Source organism: Nerophis ophidion, linkage group LG13 (assembly GCF_033978795.1).
Source record: "Nerophis ophidion isolate RoL-2023_Sa linkage group LG13, RoL_Noph_v1.0, whole genome shotgun sequence".
Lineage (NCBI taxonomy): Eukaryota > Metazoa > Chordata > Actinopteri > Syngnathiformes > Syngnathidae > Nerophis > Nerophis ophidion.
Window position 1 is genome coordinate 13208199 of NC_084623.1, and position 22321 is coordinate 13230519.

The following is a 22321-nucleotide window of genomic DNA, read 5'->3' on the forward strand; positions in this document are numbered from 1 at the left end:
AGTGTTTATACAACAAAAACAACATTTTTATTTTAAATGTACCTTAGCCAGTTTTACTTCAACTAGATGCTTTTTGTAGCCATCCGGACGTTTCTGGCCTGGACCCAGCTTTTAGGCGTAGTTTGCGAACGTACAATAGATTTGAGGTCATTGCTTAAAGAAGGCCATTTCAGGAGATTCATGTTAGCTTGCTTCATCTTTTGCATAACTAGTTCTAATAGATTGATGATCTTTAGAAACACACAAATGGTTCAACGGTTTCAGCGAACGTAAAGAATTTGGAGGTAGTCCTCCTTTGAGAGCCACAAAGAAGGAAGTTAGCACTAATACGCTTGACAATTGGTACATTGTTCTTAGGTTCGAGAGCATACACGTTGACGTGCACTGATGTACGCTTTATAATCAAATGATTATACAGCTTATATTTCACTTTGGTAAAAAAAAAGGTTCAAATAAGTCATTAGGTCTGTAATTAATATGACATTCGTGCCCATGGCGTCGCTATGTAAACTTCTGATTGCAACTCTCGATATATTTTGATTACAATATCTATTTTGAATTTCTTTTTGAGTTTCTTCAAACAGTTGTTTTGTTGATTCAAAAATAGTGATGCAATCTTCTCTTGATGTACCTCAAAACATCTCCAGCTCTAGCTGTGACAATGCCGACACCATGTCCGACTGTAACGGAGAAGTCAGTGGAAGTTGACGAGCCCACAGTGCTGTGGAGTGAAGCATCAAATCCTAATTCGGAAGTTACTTCGGACAAGGATGGCGTAAAACTACATGAACATGCTGGGCAAGACATGCTGGTAGATGGTTCCATAAGCGAAGTGGCTTTACATTCGGCCTCACAGTCCGATGCAGAGGTTCATGGCTGCAAGACAACAGACGATACAGTGCAGTTTCAAGTGGAAGCCAAAGGTGACACATTGTTTTAGTCCGATCTTCAAATAGACTTCCATCGTGATAGCATATGTGTAATGTGCTTTGTTATTATCACAAGGTTTGGAATATTTCGGACAATGCTTTGTTTTGCTGACTTTTTCTTGACTTCTTCCTGAGACTTTTGCTCTTGTGGCCCCGTATTCTCCCCTGCTTGTAACAATGCCCAGTCTTCCTTAACCTCTTTGGATTTTCTTGCACACCCCCTCATAAATAATTTGTGCAATGGGGCAGACATCCGGTTACTACAAATGGAAAACAATTATCTAAAAATAAGACAAAATTGGTTGATTACCTTCTGCTGGATGAACTGCACTGATCTCCCTAGCCCACTTGTAATAGCATGCTAACTCCAAACAGATAACCATACTACTAAACGCAATCGTGGCACACCACCATATGAAACTTGTACTAATGTCTTGCGTACCAGCAGTGTAATAACATGCTAAAATTATGTTGTACCTCTTACTAGGCTTTGGAGAACATATTGATTGTTTGGTTAGCTGTCCGTGGCTTTTCTCGGGGGAACATTGTAAAACAGCAGCTGGTTGCTATAAAATTCATGTTACTTCGTTAAAAATAACAAATAACACACCATTTACCAACTTGTTAATCCAACTTGGCTTAGTCGAAATGTACTGGTGTTTGGACAATAAGCAATTTTATAGTTGGGCTGTTTTTCCACAAGTATTTACATTTTGTCATACATCGACTTAAACATTGGATGGGACTCTTTATATACAGTACTCATTTGCAAAAGTGTATTAAGTGCAATAAAAGAGAAGCTGAGTGAGTTTCTAAAATGTTCATTAATGTTCAAAGAGATATTGCTAATGCTGTAAGTGATTTAGTTAAAACCAGTAAAACCAAACAGGTTAATTCTGTCTTCTAATTGAATATACGTTTAGTTTCTTTTCCCCCCGGACATGTCTCACTGTATATTAGATGACGTTTAATCTTGACATGTTTTGACTGTCACCTGCAATCTTCAGATGAAGACTCTAGGTCAGGGGTCGGGAACCTTTTTGACTGAAAGAGCCAAGAAGCCAAATATTTTAAAATGTATTTACTTAAGAGCCATATAATATTTTTTTGACACTGAACACAACTAAACATGAGCATTTTTAAGTAAGACCAACATTTTTAGAGTATAATAGGTCTCTTATTCTTTGTAATAACATTGTTATTCTGAAGCTAAATGTGGAGGGGGCGTGGCCTGCGGGCGTGCAGCGAAGCGAAGTGTTGCCAGGATCGGCCTTGAAATCAGCGACAGGTGTGTAGATGGCCCACCTGGGCCTTTTTATCGAATCATCTGTCGCTCTATTATAAGCAGCAGCCAGGAGGAGAGACGGGGTTGGGGCTGGGGCTGGAGCTAGAGCGCGAGCGAGAACGAAAGAGAAAAAGACAATTGTTGGAAAGCAACTGAGAGACTAATTGAAAAATAAAACAATATTGTAACCCTGAAACAGGCTCTCATGTTGGTGCTTGGTGGTCTGAAAACCCCCCAGGAGGGAAAACCCCACAGTAACCAATAATAAATAAATTACTTCTTACCTTTAACGCAACTTCTTGAACAGGTGCGGTAGAAAATGGATGGATGGATTAAAAATGCAGGAGAATGTTTTATATTTTGAACGTTATTTTTAACACTGTGATTACAAGTGGAATTATTCATTACTTATCGTGTTAAGCAATGTCAGCTCAGATTTATCCGAGAGCCAGATGCAGTCATCAAAAGAGCCACATCAGGCTCGCGAGCCATAGGTTCCCTACCCCTGCTCTAGGTGACAGTTCAAACATATAAAGGTAAAACACCACCTGACAGACTTAAAATCATGTCTGGAAAAAATGTTTAACTAAACGTATCCTTTTCAAATCTAATTGCATTTTGCATTCCATCCTTTAGTTCCACTTCAGAAGTTTTCAGCTGTATCAGAGGCTGACCAGACAAAGGCAGTCATGGCAGGCTTCCCCATTGCTCTGCAGTGTGAGCTGTCAGACCCCAGTGGACAAGTCACATGGTATAAAGATGGAACACAGCTCCTACCTCAAGGTGGAATAGACATCCAGTCTAAGGACAACTTGAGAAATCTAGTTATTCCGACTGCCAAGGTGGTTGATTCTGGCGTATACTGTTGTGAGTCGAAGGATGACGACATCCAGTTCACTGTGGAAGTAAAAGGTGATGTTTTGATTTGTAACTTTAACTACCCTTGCACTAATAACTACCTGGAACAGACACATTAATGCTGAAGTTATTCGCTACCCCGCTTGATAACTCCAAACAGATAAATAATCACATTATTTAGCGGAATCATGACACACCAGCATTGGAAGCTTGTACTAATGTCTTGCGTACCAGCAATGTAATTACACGCTAAAAGTATTTGTGTACCTTTTACTAGGCATTCAGCAACATTTTGATTGATTGGTAAACTGTTTGTCAGTTTTCTGGGGTAAAACATTGTAAAAACAGCAGGTGGTTGCTGTAACATTCATTATGTGTCAATAACAAAGAATACCCCATTTACCAACTTCATAATCCATCTTGTGTTAGTTTAGCTGTACTAGTGTTTGGACCATAAGGAATACCCAAAGCATCAACTTAAACAAAGGGTGGGAATCTTGCATCAAAGGAGAAGCTGAGTTAGTTTTCAAAATGCCAAAAGTTCAATTACTGTATGTTCATAGGGATATTTTAATCCTGTAGAACAGTATTTTTTTTCGTAATTGCTTTAAGTGATTTAGTTGGTACCAATCAACCCGAATAGGTTTATTCTGTCCTCTGAATGTATTTTTAGTTTCTTATTTTCAGACCAGCAGTCTTCACCTGTGATGTCACAGGTGAAGACTACTGGTGACAATTAAAGCATGTAAAGGTGAAACAATACCTGACATCCCTAAAATCATGCCTGAAAAAAAATGGAAACTAAAAATACCCTTTTCAAATCTAACTGCGTTTTGCATTCCATTCTTTAGTTCCACTTCAGAAGTTTTCAGCTGTATCAGAGGCTGACCAGACAAAGACAGTCATGGCCGGCTGCCCCATTGCTCTGCAGTGTGAGCTGTCAGACCCCAGTGGACAAGTCACATGGTACAAAGATGGAACACAGCTTTTACCTCGAAGTGGAATAGACATCCAGTCAAAGGAAAACTTGAGAAGTCTAATAATTCCATCTGCCAAGGTGGTTGATTCTGGCATGTACTGTTGTGAGTCGAAGGATGACGACATCCAGTTCACTGTGGAAGTAAAAGGTGATGTTTTGATTTGTAACTTTAACTGGCCTTGCACTACTAACTACTTGGAACAGAAAATGTTCATATTTTCAACCAAACTCACAATATTGTCAATTAATTTGCTTCTGCCAAAATATTGCTTATAATTGATCGGGTACCGACGGGCCAAGCGGTGTGCAGCTTTAGCGGTCGCGGAGGCAAAAACTCGGACATGGGAAGAGTTCGGGGAAGCCATGGAAAACGACTTCCGGACGGCTTCGAAGCGATTCTGGACCACCATACGGCGCCTCAGGAAGGGGAAGCAGTGCACTATCAACACCGTGTATGGTGCGGATGGTGTTCTGCTGACTTTGACTGCGGATGTTGTGGATCGGTGGAGGGAATACTTCGAAGACCTCCTCAATCCCACCAACACGTCTTTCTTTGAGGAAGCGGTGCCTGGGGAATCTGTAGTGGACTCTCCTATTTCTGGGGCCGAGGTCGCTGAGGTAGTTAAAAAGCTCCTCGGCGGCAATGCCCCGGGGGTGGATGAGATCCGCCCGGAGTTCCTTAAGGCTCTGGATGCTGTGGGGCTGTCTTGGTTGACAAGACTCTGCAACATCGCGTGGACATCGGAGGCGGTACCTCTGGATTGGCAGACCGGGGTGGTGGTCCCTCTCTTTAAGAAGAGGGACCGGAGGGTGTGTTCCAACTATCGTGGGATCACACTCCTCAGCCTTCCCGGTAAGGTTTATTCAGGTGTACTGGAGAGGAGGCTTCGCCGGATAGTCGAACCTCGGATTTAGGAGGAACAGTGTGGTTTTCGTCCTGGTCGTGGAACTGTGGACCAGCTCTATACTCTCGGCAGGGTTCTTGAGGGTGCATGGGAGTTTGCCCAACCAGTCTACATGTGCTTTGTGGACTTGGAGAAGGCATTCGACCGTGTCCCTTGGGAAGTCCTGTGGGGAGTGCTCAGAGAGTATGGGGTATCGGACTGTTTTATTGTGGCAGTCCGCTCCCTGTATGATCAGTGTCAGAGCTTGGTTCGCATTGCTGGCAGTAAGTCGGACACGTTTCCAGTGAGGGTTGGACTCCGCCAAGGCTGTCCTTTGTCACCGATTCTGTTCATAACTTTTATGGACAGAATTTCTAGGCGCAGCCAAGGCGTTGAGGGGTTCCGGTTTGGTGGCCACGGGATCAGGTCTCTGCTTTTTGCAGATGATGTAGTCCTGACGGCTTCATCTGGCCGGGATCTTCAGCTCTCACTGGATCGGTTCGCAGCCGAGTGTGAAGCGACCGGAATGAGAATCAGCACCTCCAAGTCCGAGTCCATGGTTCTCGCCCGGAAAAGGGTGGAGTGCCATCTCCGGGTTGGGGAGGAGACCCTGCCCCAAGTGGAGGAGTTCAAGTACCTAGGAGTCTTGTTCACGAGTGGGAGAAGAGTGGATCGTGAGATCGACAGGCGGATCGGTGCGGCGTCTTCAGTAATGCGGACGTTGTATCGATCCGTTGTGGTGAAGAAGGAGCTGAGCCGGAAGGCAAAGCTCTCAATTTACCGGTCGATCTACGTTCCCATCCTCACCTATGGTCATGAGCTTTGGGTCATGACCGAAAGGATAAGATCACGGGTACAAGCGGCCGAAATGAGTTTCCTCCGCCGGGTGGCGGGTCTCTCCCTTAGAGATAGGGTGAGAAGCTCTGCCATCCGGGAGGAACTCAACGTAAAGCCGCTGCTCCTCCACATCGAGAGGAGCCAGATGAGGTGGTTCGGGCATCTGGTCAGGATGCCACCCGAACGCCTCCCTAGGGATGTGTTTAGGGCACGTCCAGCTGGTAGGAGGCCACGGGGAAGACCCAGGACACGTTGGGAAGACTATGTCTCCCGGCTGGCCTGGGAACGCCTCGGGATCCCCCGGGAAGAGCTAGACGAAGTGGCTGGAGATGGGGAAGTCTGGGCTTCCCTGCTTAGGCTGCTGCCCCCGCGACCCGACCTCGGATAAGCTGAAGATGATGGATGGATGGATGGACAATTGATCTACTTAATCATTGAAACCTACAGTACATATGCAGATACGGAAGGGGAAATAAGTCTTTAATCCATCCTGATTTTTAAGTTTACTATCTTACAAAACATGCACAGTCCATATGTTTGATGTTAAATTTATTGTAACTGACAGACATGAGTTAAAAATAACCCATACCATTTAAAATGGTCAATTTCCATTCAAACCTCTCCATCACCATAGACAAGACCAAAGTGCTATCACAGGACTTTATGAACAATATTTTAGACTTACCTATGACTGGAAAGGGTTATAGGCCTGGTGAGATAGAGACCACCAGATTGAATAACTAATCGCAATGGAAGAAGAACTGGTGCCCGAGTGTGTAATTCAAGAATTTCACTTCATTCGGTAAGGATGATTATGAGAAAAGTACGGGACCAGCTCAGAAGTACTCCTCCTGCTTGTAACAACACCCAGTCTTCCCTAAACTCTTTTGACTTTCCTGCACATTCCCTTATGAGTAGTTTGAGCAAAGGGTAATAGATTGTTCACCTTTCACTGGATGAACTGCCCTAAACCCAAAAACATATTGATGCTGAACTGGTTTGCTACCCCACTTGATAACTCCTAACAGATAAATAATCAGATAACTTCGCGTAATCATGGCACATCAGCATTGGAAGCTTGTACTAATCTCTTGCGTACCAGCAGTGAAATTACATGCTAAAAGCATTTTGTACATTATACTAGGCATAATGCAACATTTTGAATGAATGGTAAACTCTTTGTCGGTTTTCTGGGGGAAAAACATCGTAAAAACAGCAGTTGGTTGCTGTAACATTCCTTTTATGTCATTAATAATAACAAATAACCAGCATTGGAAGCTTGTACTAATCTCTTGCGTACCAGCAGTGTAATTACACGCTAAAAGTGTTTTGTACCTTATACTAGGCATAATGCAACATTTTGAATGATTGGTAAACTCTTTGTCGGTTTTCTGGGGGAAAAACATCGTAAAAACAGCAATTGGTTGCTGCAACATTCCTTTTATGTCATTAATAATAACGAATAACACCCCATTTACTAACTTCATAATCCAACTTTTGTTAGTCCTAATGTATTAGTGTTTGGACCTTAAGCAATGCGCAAACCATCAACTTAAACATTAGGTGGGAATCTTTATGTACAGCACCTTTTTTACAACCTTTTATCTACTGCATCAAATGAGGAGCTGAGTTACTTTTCAAAATACCAAATGTTCAATTGTGCTAGTGTCACCTGTGAAGTCGCAGGTGACAATTAAAACATGTAAAGGTGAAACAATACCTGACATCCCTAAAAACATGCCTGGAAAAAAATGGAAACTAAAAATACCCTTTTCAAGTCTGACTGCGTTTTGCATTCCATTCTTTAGTTCCACTTCAGAAGTTTTCAGCTGTATCAGCGGCTGACCAGACAAAGACAGTCATGGCCGGCTGCCCCATTGCTCTGCAGTGTGAGCTGTCAGACCCTAGTGGACAAGTCACATGGTACAAAGATGGAACACAGCTTTTACCTCGAAGTGGAATAGACATCCAGTCAAAGGAAAACTTGAGAAGTCTAATTATTCCATCTGCCAAGGTGGCTGATTCTGGCATGTACTGTTGTGAGTCGAAGGATGACAACATCCAGTTCACTGTGGAAGTAAAAGGTGATGTTTTGATTTGTAACTTTAACTGGCCTTGCAATATTAACATCTTGGAACAGAAAATGTTCATGTTTTCAACCAAACTCACAGTATTGTCAATTCATTTGCTTCTACCAAAATATTGCTTACAGTTGCTCTACTTAATCATTGAAACTTACAGTACATATGCAGATACGGAAGGGGAAATAAGTCTTTGATCCATCCTGATTTTTAAGTTTACTATCTTACAAAGACATGCACAGTCCATCATTTTGATATTAAATTTATTGTAACTGACAGACATGAGTTAAAAATAACCCATAACATTTAAAACAGTCAATTTGCATTCAAACCTCTCCATCACCATAGACAAGACCAAAGTGCTATCACAGGAGTTTAGGGACAATATTTTAGACCTACCTATGACTGGAAATGGTTATAGGCCTGGTGAGATTGAGACCGCCAGATTGAATAACTAATCGCTATGGAAGAAGAACTGGTGCCCGAGTGTGTAATTCAAGAATTTCACTTCATTCGGTAAGGATGATTATGAGAAAAGTGAGGGACCAGTCCAGAATTACTCCTACTGCTTGTAACAACACCCAGTCTTCACTAAACTCTTTTGACTTTCCTGAACATTCTCTTATGAGTAGCTTGAGCAAGGGGTAATAGATCGTTCACCTTTTGCTGGATTTACTGCCCTGAACCCAAAAACATATTGATGGTGAACTGGTTTGCTACCCCACTTGATAACTCCAAACAGATAAATAATCAGATAACCGCGTAATCATGGCACACCAGCATTGGAAGCTTGTACTAATCTCTTGTGTACCAGCAGTGTAATTACACGCTAAAATTCTTTTGTACCTTATACTAGGCGTAATGCAAAATTTTTGAATGATTGGTAAACTGTTTGTCCATTTTCTGGGGGAAAAACATCGTAAAAACAGCATTTGGTTGCACTTGCGTTATGGCTAATGTATTAGTGTTTGGACCTTAAGCAATGCGCAAACCATCGACTTAAACATTGGGTGGGAATCTTTATGTACAGTACCTTTTTTACAACATTTTATCTGCTGCATCAAATGAGGAGCTGAGTTACTTTTCAAAATACCAAATGTTCAATCGTGCTAGTGTCACCTGTGAAGTTGCAGGTGACAATTAAAACATGTAGAGGTGAAACAATACCTTACATCCCTAAAAACATGCACGGAAAAAAAATAGAAACTAAAAATACCCTTTTCAAATCTAACTGTGTTTTGCATTCCATTCTTTAGTTCCACTTCAGAAGTTTTCAGCTGTATCAGAGGCTGACCAGACAAAGACAGTCATGGCCGGCTGCCCCATTGCTCTGCAGTGTGAGCTGTCAGACCCCAGTGGACAAGTCACATGGTACAAAGATGGAACACAGCTTTTACCTCGAAGTGGAATAGACATCCAGTCAAAGGAAAACTTGAGAAGTCTAATTATTCCATCTGCCAAGGTGGCTGATTCTGGCATGTACTGTTGTGAGTCGAAAGATGACAACATCCAGTTCACTGTGGAAGTAAAAGGTGATGTTTTGATTTGTAACTTTAACTGGCCTTGCAATATTAACTACCTGGAACAGAAAATGTTCATGTTTTCAACCAAACTCTTAATATTGTCAATTCATTTGCTTCTACCAAAATATTGCTTACAATTGCTCTACTTAATCATTGAAACCTACAGTACATATGCAGATACGGAAGGGGAAATAAGTCTTTGATCCATGCAGATTTTTAAGTTTACTATCTTCCAAAGACATGCACAGTCCATAGTTTTGATGTCAAATTTATTGTAACTGACAGACATGAGTTAAAAATAACCCATAACATTTAAAACAGTCAATTTCCATTCAAACCTCTCCATCACCATAGACAAGACCAAAGTGTTATCACAGGACTTTAGGGACAATATTTTAGACCTACCTATGACTGGAAAAAGTTATAGGCCTGGTGAGAAAGAGACCACCGGATTGAATAACTAATCCCAATGGAAGAAGAGTTGGTGCCCGAGTGTGTAATTTAAGAATTTCACTTCGTTCGGTAAGGATGATTATGAGAAAGGTGAAGGACCAGCTCAGAATTACTCCTACTGCTTGTAACAACACCCAGTCTTCACTAAACTCTTTTGACTTTCCTGCATATTCCCTTATGAGTAGCTTGAGCAAGGGGTAATAGATTGTTCACATTTTACTGGAAGGACTGCCCTGAACCCAGAAACATATTGATGCTGAACTGATTTGCTACCCCACTTGATAACTCCAAACAGATAAATAATCAGACAACTTTGCGTAATCATGGCACACCAGCATTGGAAGAATGTACTAATCTCTTGCGTACCAGCAGTGTAATTACGCGCCAAAAGTCTTTTGTACCTTATACTAGGCATAATGGAACATTTTGAATGATTGGTAAACTCTTTGTCGGTTTTCTGGGGGAAAAACATCGTAAAAACAGCAGTTGGTTGCTGCAACATTCCTTTTATATCATTAATAATAACAAATAACACCCCATTTACTAACTTCATAACCCAACTTGTGTTAGTCCTAATGTATTAGTGTTTGGACCTTAAGCAATGCGCAAAGCATCGACTTAAATATTGGGTGGGAATCTTTTTGTGCAGTACTTTTTTACAACATTTTATCTACTGCATCAAACGAGGAGCTGAGTTACTTTACAAAAATACCAAATGTTCAATTGTGCTCATGTCACCTGTGAAGTCGCAGGTGACAATTAAAACATGTAAAGGTGAAACAATACCTGACATCCCTAAAAACATGCATGGAAAAAAAATAGAAACTAAAAATACCCTTTTCAAATCTAACTGTGTTTTGCATTCCATTCTTTAGTTCCACTTCAGAAATTTTCAGCTGTATCAGAGGCTGACCAGACAAAGACAGTCATGGCCGGCTGCCCCATTGCTCTGCAGTGTGAGCTGTCAGACCCCAGTGGACAAGTCACATGGTACAAAGATGGAACACAGCTTTTACCTCGAAGTGGAATAGACATCCAGTCAAAGGAAAACTTGAGAAGTCTAATTATTCCATCTGCCAAGGTGGCTGATTCTGGCATGTACTGTTGTGAGTCGAAGGATGACAACATCCAGTTCACTGTGGAAGTAAAAGGTGATGTTTTGATTTGTAACTTTAACTGGCCTTGCACTATTAACATCTTGGAACAGAAAATGTTCATGTTTTCAACCAAACTCACAATATTGTCAATTCATTTGCTTCTACCAAAATATTGCTTACAGTTGCTCTACTTAATCATTGAAACTTACAGTACATATGCAGATACGGAAGGGGAAATAAGTCTTTGATCCATCCTGATTTTTAAGTTTACTATCTTACAAAGACATGCACAGTCCATCATTTTGATGTTAAATTTATTGTAACTGACAGACATGAGTTAAAAATAACCCATAACATTTAAACCAGTCAATTTGCATTCAAACCTCTCCATCACCATAGACAAGACCAAAGTGCTATCACAGGACTTTAGGGACAATATTTTAGACCTACCTATGACTGGAAAGGGCTATAGGCCTGGTGAGATAGAGACCACCAGATTGAATAACTAATCGCAATGGAAGAAGAGCTGGTGCCCGAGTGTGTAATTCAAGAATTTCACTTCATTCGGTAAGGACGATTATGAGAAAAGTGAGGGACCAGTCCAGAATTACTCCTCCTGCTTGTAACAACACCAAGTCTTCCCTAAACTCTTTTGAATTTCCTGCACATTCCCTTATGAGTAGCTTGAGCAAGGGGTAATAGATCGTTCACCTTTTACTGGATGGACTGCCCTGAACCCAAAGACATATTGATGCTGAACTGGTTTGCTACCCCACTTACTCCAAACAGATAAGTAATCAGATAACTTTGCGTAATCATGGCACACCAGCATTGGAAGCTTGTACTAATCGCTTGCGTACCAGCAGTGTAATTACACGTTAAAAGTCTTTTTTATCTTATACTAGGCATAATGCAACATTTTGAATGATTGGTAAACTCTTTGTCGGTTTTCTGGGGGAAAACATCGTAAAAACAGCAGTTGGTTGCTGTAACATTCCTTTTATGTCATCAATAATAACAAATAACACCCCATTTACTAACTCCATAATCCAACTTGCGTTAGTGCTAATGTATTAGTGCTTGGACCATAAGTAATACGTGACGCATCGACCAAAACATTGGGTGGGAATCTTTATGTACAGTATCTTTTTACAACATTTTATGTACTGCATCAAACGAGAAGCTGAGTAACTTTTAAAAATGCCAAATGTTGAATTATGCTCTTGTCACTTGTGAAGTTGCAGGTGACAATTAAAACATGAAAAGGTGAAACAATACCTGACATTCCTAAAAACATGTCTGGAAAAAAATGGAAACTAAAAATACCCTTTTCAAATCTAACTGCGTTTTGCATTTCATTCTTTAGTTCCACTTCAGAAGTTTTCAGCTGTATCAGCGGCTGACCAGACAAAGACAGTCATGGCCGGCTGCCCCATTGCTCTGCAGTGTGAGCTGTCAGACCCTAGTGGACAAGTCACATGGTACAAAGATGGATCACGACTCCTACCTCAAAGTGGAATAGACATCCAGTCAAAGGAAAACTTGAGAAGTCTAATTATTCCATCTGCCAAGGTGGCTGATTCTGGCATGTACTGTTGTGAGTCGAAGGATGACAACATCCAGTTCACTGTGGAAGTAAAAGGTGATGTTTTGATTTGTAACTTTAACTGGCCTTGCACTATTAACTACCTGGAACAGAAAATGTTCATTTTTTCAACCAAACTCACAATATTGTCAATTCATTTGCTTCTACCAAAATATTGCTTACAGTTGCTCTACTTAATCATTGAAATCTACAGTACATATACAGATACGGAAGGGGAAATAAGTCTTTGATCCATCCTGATTTTTAAGTTCACTATCTTACAAAGACACGCACAGTCCATAATTTTGATGTTAAATTTATTGTAACTGACAGACATGACTTAAAAATAACCCATAACATTTAAAACAGTCAATTTCCATTCAAACCTCTCCATCACCATAGACTGTCACCAAAGTGCTGTCACAGGACTTTAGGGACAATATTTTAGACCTACCTATGACTGGAAAGGGTTATAGGCCTGGTGAGATAGAGACCACCAGATTGAATAACTAATCGCAATGGAAGAAGAGCTGGTGCCCGAGTGTGTAATTCAAAAATTTAATTTCATTCGGTAAGGACGATTATGAGAAAAGTCAGGGACCAGTCCAGAATTACTCCTCCTGCTTGTAACAACACCCAGTCTTCCCTAAACTCTTTTGACATTCCTGCACATTCCCTTATGAGTAGCTTGAGCAAGGGGTAATAGATCGTTCACCTTTTACTGGATGGACTGCCCTGAACCCAAAAACATATTGATGGTGAACTGGTTTGCTACCCCACTTGATAACTCCAAACAGATAAATAATCAGATAACTTTGAGTAATCATGGCACACCAGCATTGGAAGCTTGTACTAATCTCTTGTGTACCAGCAGTGTAATTACATGCTAAAAGTATTTTGTACCTTATACTAGGCATAATGCAACATTTTGAATGATTGGTAAACTCTTTGTCGGTTTTCTGGGGGAAAAACATCGTAAAAACAGCAGTTGGTTGCTGTAACATTCCTTTTATGTCATTAATAATAACAAATAACACCCCATTTACTAACTTCATAATCCAACTTGTGTTAGTCCTAATGTATTAGTGTTTGGACCTTAAGCAATGCGCAAAGCATCGACTTAAACATTGGGTGGGAATCTTTATGTACAGTACCTTTTTTACAACATTTTATCTGCTGCATCAAATGAGGAGCTGAGTTAATTTTCAAAATACCAAATGTTCAATTGTGCTCATGTCACCTGTGAAGTTGCAGGTGACAATTACAACATGTAAAGGTGAAACAATACCTGACATCCCTAAAAACATGTCTGAAAAAAAAATGGAAACTAAAAATATCCTTTTCTAGTCTAACTGCGTTTTGCATTCCATTCTTTAGTTCCACTTCAGAAGTTTTCAGCTGTATCAGAGGCCGACCAGACAAAGTCAGTCATGGCCGGCTGCCCCATTGCTCTGCAGTGTGAGCTGTCAGACCCCAGTGGACAAGTCACATGGTACAAAGATGGAACACAGCTTTTACCTCGAAGTGGAATAGACATCCAGTCAAAGGAAAACTTGAGAAGTCTAATTATTCCATCTGCCAAGGTGGCTGATTCTGGCATGTACTGTTGTGAGTCGAAGGATGACAACATCCAGTTCACTGTGGAAGTAAAAGGTGATGTTTTGATTTGTAACTTTAACTGGCCTTGCAATATTAACTACCTGGAACAGAAAATGTTCATGTTTTCAACCAAACTCACAATATTGTCAATTCATTTGCTTCTACCAAAATATTGCTTACAGTTGCTCTACTTAATCATTGAAATCTACAGTACATATGCAGATAAGGCAGGGGAAATAAGTCTTTGATCCATCCTGATTTTTAAGTTTACTATCTTCCAAAGACATGCACAGTCCATATTTTTGATGTTAAATTCATTGTAACTGACGGACATGACTTAAAAATAACCCATAACATTTTAAACAGTCAATTTCCATTCAAACCTCTCCATCATCATAGACAAAACCAGAGTGCTATCACAGGACTTTAGGGGCAATATTTTAGACCTGCCTAAGACTGGAAATGGTTATAGACCTGGTGAGAAAGAGACCAACAGATGATATAATTCATCCCAATGGAAGAAGAGCTGGTGCCAGAGAGTGTAATTCAAGAATTGAATTTCATTCGGTAAGGATAATTTTGAGAAAATTGAGGGACCAGCCCAGAATTACTACAAAAGAGTTAGATGGAGATACCAAGGGAGTTGGGACTACAATCACAGAGAAAAATATGAGTAATGTGATGTAGTCAGATGTGACCAACATTGAGCTCTTCGGAAAAGGTGGAAACATTCTGCTTTGGGTCTGTTTCTTTGACCAAAGTCACTCCTGAAACCTATGCAACCCTGATGACCAGCGACAGGAAACGTTGAACCTCTGTTCTTGCCAACAAGGGTTTCCACACCAAAGTACTAAGCCAAGTTTGGTTAATTAGAAATACCTCTATCCCCTTAGTGTGTTAAACATACTTGGCCAATAAAACAGATTCTGAAGAAATATTGATAATTGTATAGCCATTATATTTTGAATCATTTTTTTTTACAAAGTGTTTGTTTGGGTTACAGTGAATTTGCCATAACAATTCTGGGCTGTCCATATGTTTGTAAATGGATAAGCTTAAAAAAATCAGATCAAAAATGTATTTTCCCTGCTGTAATTCTCCTTATTGGTAATGCTGAACTCTTTCAACTTCCAGTGGAGAACTACACACCGAGCTTACTAGACCCTTATAACTATGATTTAAAAGGTCCATAGAAAAACAAGTGCTTTTGGACTTAACATTTGAGTTTAATGTCCCTCTAATGCCAAATTTTAATATATACAGTACAAAAGGGCAACTACCAGAGGGAGAGTTAGAAAAACTGTAGAAGTCATCTTTGAAAAAGGTGATAGGTTTATATCAGTCATTACAAGTAAGGTAATCAAACTTGAGGCATGGCAGGCTCCAATTGACGGCCTCAGGAGATTTATGTTGTCTCTAATATTGAGATGCTATGACAGTATTTGGATGTCAAGAGACGGGGAGCGAACCTGCAGCACTCAGGTCTCTAGCTCGGCCACTCTTTTATTGCCTTGGTTTTATGTTTGGAGTTATTGTCATGCTGGAAGTCAGATCTTTGACAAAGCGTCAGTGTTCTCTCTGAAGTCACGCAAATCTCTTCTAAGATTTTAAGGTAAAAGTCTGTGCATTAAACAGAGGGGGGCAAATGTTATAGGTTTATACTTCTTTCGGCTCCTTTTCATTCATGATTTATTTTAACGCTATGTTGATTGTTTTTTGTTTGTTATTAAAACAAAAACAACAATGGAAATGGAAAAGGTGAACTTACCTTAGGCTTAATATTCGTATCCACATGTTTAACGATGAAGATAATATTAATGGTGTCTTGGGGTGCTCAAAAAGATCCATCCACATGGGTTGGAATAACACAGACTTTTTCTTGATTTTCCCCTGAGACTTCAACTCTTGTGCCCCCATTTTCACTCCTGCTTGTAACAACGCCCCATCTTCCTTAAACTCTTTTGAATTTCCTGCACACTCCCTTATGAGTAGCTTTCGCAAGAGGCAGTCTTCCAGTAGCTACAAATGGAAAACATCCATCCAAATATAGGACAAAGAAAATTGTTCACTTTTTGCTGGATGGACGTTTCTGAACCCAAAAACATACTAATGCTGGACTGGTTTACTACCCCGCTTGTTTTAACATGATAACTCCAAACAAATAAGTAATCACATAACTTAGCGCAGTCATGACACACTACCATTGGAAGCTTGTACTAATGTCTTGGGTGCTGTAGAACAGTATTTATTCTTAATTGCTTTAAGTGACTTAGTAGGTACCAGTCAACCCAAATAGGTTTATTCTGTCCTCTGAATGTATTTTTAGTTTCTTATTTTCAGACCAGTAGTCTTCACCTGTGACGTTGCAGGTGAAGACTGCTGTTGACAATTAAAACATGCAAAGGTGAAACAATACCTGACATCCCTAAAAACATGTCTGGAAAAAAAGGGAAACTAAAAATACAATTTTCAAATCTAATTGCGTTTTGCATTCCGTCCTTTAGTTCCACTTCAGAAGTTTTCAGCCGTATCAATGGCTGACCAGACAAAGGCAGTCATGGCCGGCTGCCCCATTGCTCTGCAGTGTGAGCTGTCAGACCCCAGTGGACAAGTCACATGGTATAAAGATGGATCACTGCTCCTACCTCGAAGTGGAATAGACATCCAGTCAAAGGAAAACTTGAGAATTCTAGTTATTCCATCTGCCAAGGTGACTGATTCTGGCGTATATTGTTGTGAGTCGAAGGATGATGACATCCAGTTCACTGTGGAAGTAAAAGGTGATGTTTTGATTTGTAACTTTAACTGGCCTTGCACTATTAACTACCTGGAACAGAAAGTGTTCATGTTTTCAACCAAACTAACAATATTGTCATTTCATCGGCTTCTACTAAATTATTGCTTACGGTTGTTCTACTTAATCATTGAAACCTACAGTGCATATGCAGATACCACAGGCGAAATAAGTATTTGATCCATGCTTATTTTTAAGTTTACTATCTTACAAATACATGTACACTACATTTTTGATGCAAAATGCATTGTAACTGACAGACATAAGTTGAAAATAACCCATAACATTTCAAACAGTCAATTTCCATTTAAACCTCTCCATCACCATAGACAAGACCAAAGTGCTATCAAAGGACCTTAGGGCCAAGATTTTAGAACGACACAAGATTGGAAAGGGTGAAAGACCTGGTGAGAAAGAGACCACTAAAATGGAATAATTCATCACAAAGAAATACAACATAACAGTTAGAGCTAAAGCCCGAGTGTGTAATTCAAGAATTTCACTTCATTCTATAAGGATGATTGTGAAAAAAGTGAGTGACCAGTCCAGAATTACTCGAAACAGCCAGATGGAGATATCAAATGAGTTGGGACTACATTAACTGAAAAAAACATGAGTAACACACTATACTGCAATGGATTGAGATCTTGCCGAATACCTTCCTGTCTAAGGTTTGCCAGTGAGTATCTAAATAAATCCAACCAAACTTGGGAGAATGTGATGTAATCATATGAGACCAACATTGAGCTCTTAGGAAATGGTGGAATTATTCTGCTTTGGGTCTGTTTCTTTGACCAAAGTCACTCCTGAAACCTATGCAACCCTGATGACCAGCGACAGGAAACGTTGAACCTCTGTTCTTGCCAACAAGGGTTTCCAAACAAAAGTACTAAGCCAAGTTTGGTTAATTAGACATACCTATTTCCCCTTAGTGTGTAAAAAAAAATAAGTGTTCACCTTGCCCTGAACCCGAAAACCTATTGATGCTGATCTGGTTCACCTCCCCACTTGTATACATGATAACCCCAAACAAATAAATAATCACATAACTCAGCGGAATCATGACACACTACCATTGGAAGCTTGTACTAATGTCTTGCGTAACAGCAGTGTTATTACACGCTAAAAGTCTTTTGTACCTTTAGCTAGGCCTTGAGCAACATTTTCATTGATTGATAAACTGTACCTGACATACCTAAAAACATGTCTGGTAAAAAATGGAAACTAAAAATACAGTTTTCAATTCTAATTGCATTTTGCATTCCACCCTTTAGTTCCACTTCAGAAGTTTTCAGCTGTATCAGAGGCTGACCAGACAAAGACAGTCATGGCCGGCTGCCCCATTGCTCTGCAGTGTGAGCTGTCAGACCCTAGTGGAAAAGTCACATGGTACAAAGATGGATCACGGCTCCGACCTCAAAGTGGAATTGACATCCAGTCAAAGAAAAACTTGAGAAGTCTAGTTATCCCATCTACCAAGGTGGCGGATTCTGGCGAATACCGTTGTGAGTCGAAGGATGACGACATCCAGTTCACTGTGCAAGTAAAAGGTGATTCTTTGATTTGTAACTTTAACTGGCCTTGCACTACTAACTACCTGGAACAGAAAGTGTTCATGTTTTCAGCCAAACTCACAATTTTGTCAATTTATTTGCCTTAAATCCTTAAATATCGCTTAACGTTTCTCTAACTAATCATTGAAACATATGCATACATGGTAAGGGAAATAGGTTTTGGATCTATGCTGATTATAAGGTACATGGTTCTGTGCATCTAACAGAGCAAGGCAGATGTTAGAAGTTTATACTTCTTTCTGCTCCTATTTATTCGGGATTTATTTTAACTTTATGTTGATTGTTTATTGTTAGTTATATAAATTGAGTATATAAAATCAAAAATGGAAATAGAATAGATGAACTTTCCTAAAGCGGATTGTTTGTATGCACATGTTTAACGAAGGAGATAATATTATTAGTGTCCTGGGGTGGACAAAGAAATCCATTCACATGGGTTGGAATAACTCGGACAATGTCCTTTGCTGAATTTTTCCTGCCTTCTCCCTGAGACTTTAGCTCTTGTGCCCCCTTCTTCTCTTCTGCTTGTAACAACGCCCAGTCTTCCTTAAACTATTTTGACTTTCCCGCACACTCCCTTATGAGTAGCTTGAGCAAGGGGCAGTCATCCAGTAGCTACGAATAGAAAACAACTCTCCAAAAATAGGTCTAAATAGATTGTTCACCTCTTGCTGGATGAACTGCCCTGAAGTCAAAAACATATATCTGCTGAACTGGTTCGCTACCCCTCAGCGCATTCATGACACACTACCATTGGAAGCTTGTACTAATGTCTTGCGTACCAGCAGCGTAATTACATGCTAAAAGTCTTTTGTACCTTTTACTAGTCATTGAGCAACATTTCAATTGATTGGTAAGCTGTTTTTGGGTTTTTGTGGGGGAAACAATGGTAAAAACAGCAGGTTGTTGTTGTAACATTCATCCATCCATCCATTTTCTACCGCTTATTCCCTTTTGGGGTCGCGGGGGGCGCTGGAGCCTATCTCAGCTACAATCGGGCGCAGGGTAGTGTACACCCTAGACAAGTCGCCGCCTTGTCGCAAGGCTGTAACATTCATTTTGTGTCATTAAAAATAACAAATAACACCCCATTTACTAACTTAATTATCCAACTTGTGTTAGTTTAAATGTATAAGTGTTTGGACCGTAAGCAAAACAATGACTTAAATATTGAATGGGAATCATATACAGTACTTATTTGCAAAATTGCATTGATTGCGTCAAATGAGAAGCTGAGTTAGTTTTCAAAATGCCAAATATTCAATTATGCTCATTGGATAATTTAATGCTGTAGGAACAGTATTTTTTTTTGGATTACTTTAAGTGATTTCGTTGGTACTAGTGAAACCGAATAGGTTAATTCTGTCTTCGAATTTAATAGTTTCTTAATTTCAGGCCTGCAGTCTTCACCTTTGATGTAACAGGTGGAGACTGCAGGTGACAAAACGTGTAAAGGTGAAACAATACCTGACATACTTAACATCATGTCTGGAAAACAATGGAAACTAAACATACCCTTATCAAATCTAATTGCGTTTTGCATTTTATCCTCTAGTTCCACTTCGGAAGTTTTCAGCTGTATCAAAAGCTGACCAGACAAAGGCAGTCATGGCCGGCTGCCCCATTGCTCTGCAGTGTGAGCTGTCAGACCCCAGTGGACAAGTCACACGGTTCAAAAATGGAACACAGCTCTTACCTCAAAGTGGAATAGCCATCCAGTCAAAGGAAAACTTGAGGAATCTAGTTATCTCGTCTGCCAAGGTGGCTGATTCTGGCGTATTTTGTTGTGAGTCAAAGAATGACAACGTCCAGTATGCTGTGGAAGCAAAAGGTGATGCTCTGATTTGTAACTTTTAACTAGTTTTGCACTATTAACTAACTGGAACAGAATGTGTTCCTGGTTTCAACCATCCATCCATCCATTTTCTACCGCTTATTCCCTTTCGGGGTCGCGGGGGGCGCTGGCGCCTATCTCAGCTACAATCGGGCGGAAGGCGGGGTACACCCTGGACAAGTCGCCACCTCATCGCAGGACCAACACAGATAGACAGACAACATTCACACTCACATTCACACACTAGGGCCAATTTAGTGTTGCCAATCAACCTATCCCCAGGTGCATGTCTTTGGAAGTGGGAGGAAGCCGGAGTACCCGGAGGGAACCCACGCATTCACGGGGAGAACATGCAAACTCCACACAGAAAGATCCCAAGCCTGGATTTGAACCCAGGACTGCAGGACCTTCGTATTGTGAGGCAGACGCACTAACCCCTCTTCCACCGTGAAGCCCTGGTTTCAACCAATCCCACAATATTGTTATTAATTTCCTTTACCTTAAATATAGCTTACAGTTTTTCTACTTAATCATTGAAGCCTGCCAATATGGTAAGGGACGTAAGTCTTTGATACATGCTGATTTGTATGTTTACAATCTTACAAAGACATAAACAGTCTATATTTTTGGTGCAAAATGTATTGTAGCTGACGGACAGAATGTTGAAGAAAAAATATCATTTCAAACCGTCTTTTTCCATTCACACCTCTCCACAACCATAGACAAACCCAAGGTGCTACCAAAGGACCTTAAGGACAAGATTGTAGACCTACACAAGACTGAGATTGTTCACCTTTTGCTGGATGGACTGACCAGAACCCCAAAAGCATACATTAATGCTGAACTGGTTCGCTACCCTGCTTGTATTAGCATGATAACTCAAAACAAATAAATAATCATATAACTCAGGGCAATCATGGCACACAACTTTTGGGAACTTGTACTAATGTCTTGCGTACCAGCAGTGTAATTACATTGCTTGATTGGTTTACTGTTTGTGGGTTTTTTGGGGGGGAAGCATCGTAAAAACAGCAGTTAGTTGCAGTGACATTCCTTTTTTTATGTCTTTAAAATAAAAAAATAACACCCCATTTACCAAATTGATCATCTAATTTATGTTAGTCTAAATGTATTAGTGTTTGGACCATAAGCAATAAGCAAATGACTTGGGTGGGAATATCTATGTACAGTATTTATTTGCATCGTTTTCTTGATTGCATCAAGTGAGAAGCTGAGTGAGTTTTCAAAATGCCAAATGTTCAACTAGGTACATGGTGATATTTTATTTGTATAACTTTATATACAGTATATATATACAGGACTGTCTCAGAAAATTAGAATATTGTAATGAAGTCCTTTATTTACTAAACATGAAAATGTCATATATTCTGGATTCATTACACATTAACTGAAATATTGCAAGCCTTTTATTATTTTAATATTTTTGATTATGGCATACAGCTTAAGAAAACTCAAAAATCCTATCTCAAAAAAATAGAATATTTCCTCAGACCAAGTAAAAAAAGCTGTATGCCATAATCAGCAATATTAAAATAATAAAAGGCTTGCAAAATTTCAGTTGATGTGTAATGAATCCAGAATGTATGACATTTTCATGTTTTTAGTTGCATTACAGAAAATAAAGGACTTTATCACAATATTCAAATTTTCTGAGACAGTCCTGTATATATTTTTTCTTGAAAGCCTTAAAGGAGAAATTTATTTTGTAATTTTGCCTTTCGTTCACAATCATGATAAGAGACATGGCGATGGATGTTATCTGTTTACTTTTTGCATTTTAATTCATAAAATAGCGCGATCAAAAAAGCCCTTTAAAACACATTCAAACACCTCCATTTATTTTTTTTAAATACATGATGTAAGTATATATATGTAATGTATTATCAAGCACATTTGTAAAAAAAAAAACGTACTTTGATCATTTTGGGCATGCACCAATTAATTTACAAAAACGCATCACAACTTGTTCTTTTTTTAATCTTCATCAC

General features: G+C 39.8%; 1 protein-coding gene across 5 annotated transcripts in view; it reads left to right on the top strand.

Annotated features, from left to right (window-relative positions):
* LOC133564247 (obscurin-like protein 1) overlaps positions 1-22321 on the top strand; it is a 93992-nt gene that overhangs the window by 30459 nt on the left and 41212 nt on the right. The window contains exons 1-2 of one of the 5 annotated variants that reach the window (XM_061918429.1): positions 18185-18454; positions 20034-20309. The exons of 2 other annotated variants lie outside the window; for them this stretch is intronic. In XM_061918429.1, the coding sequence (XP_061774413.1) occupies positions 18232-18454; positions 20034-20309 (499 nt within the window). In that variant the 5' untranslated portion in view covers positions 18185-18231. Of the gene's footprint in view, positions 1-18184; positions 18455-20033; positions 20310-22321 lie in introns of those variants that run through there. 2 more of the 5 variants (XM_061918431.1, XM_061918430.1) reach the window with 2 other exon arrangements.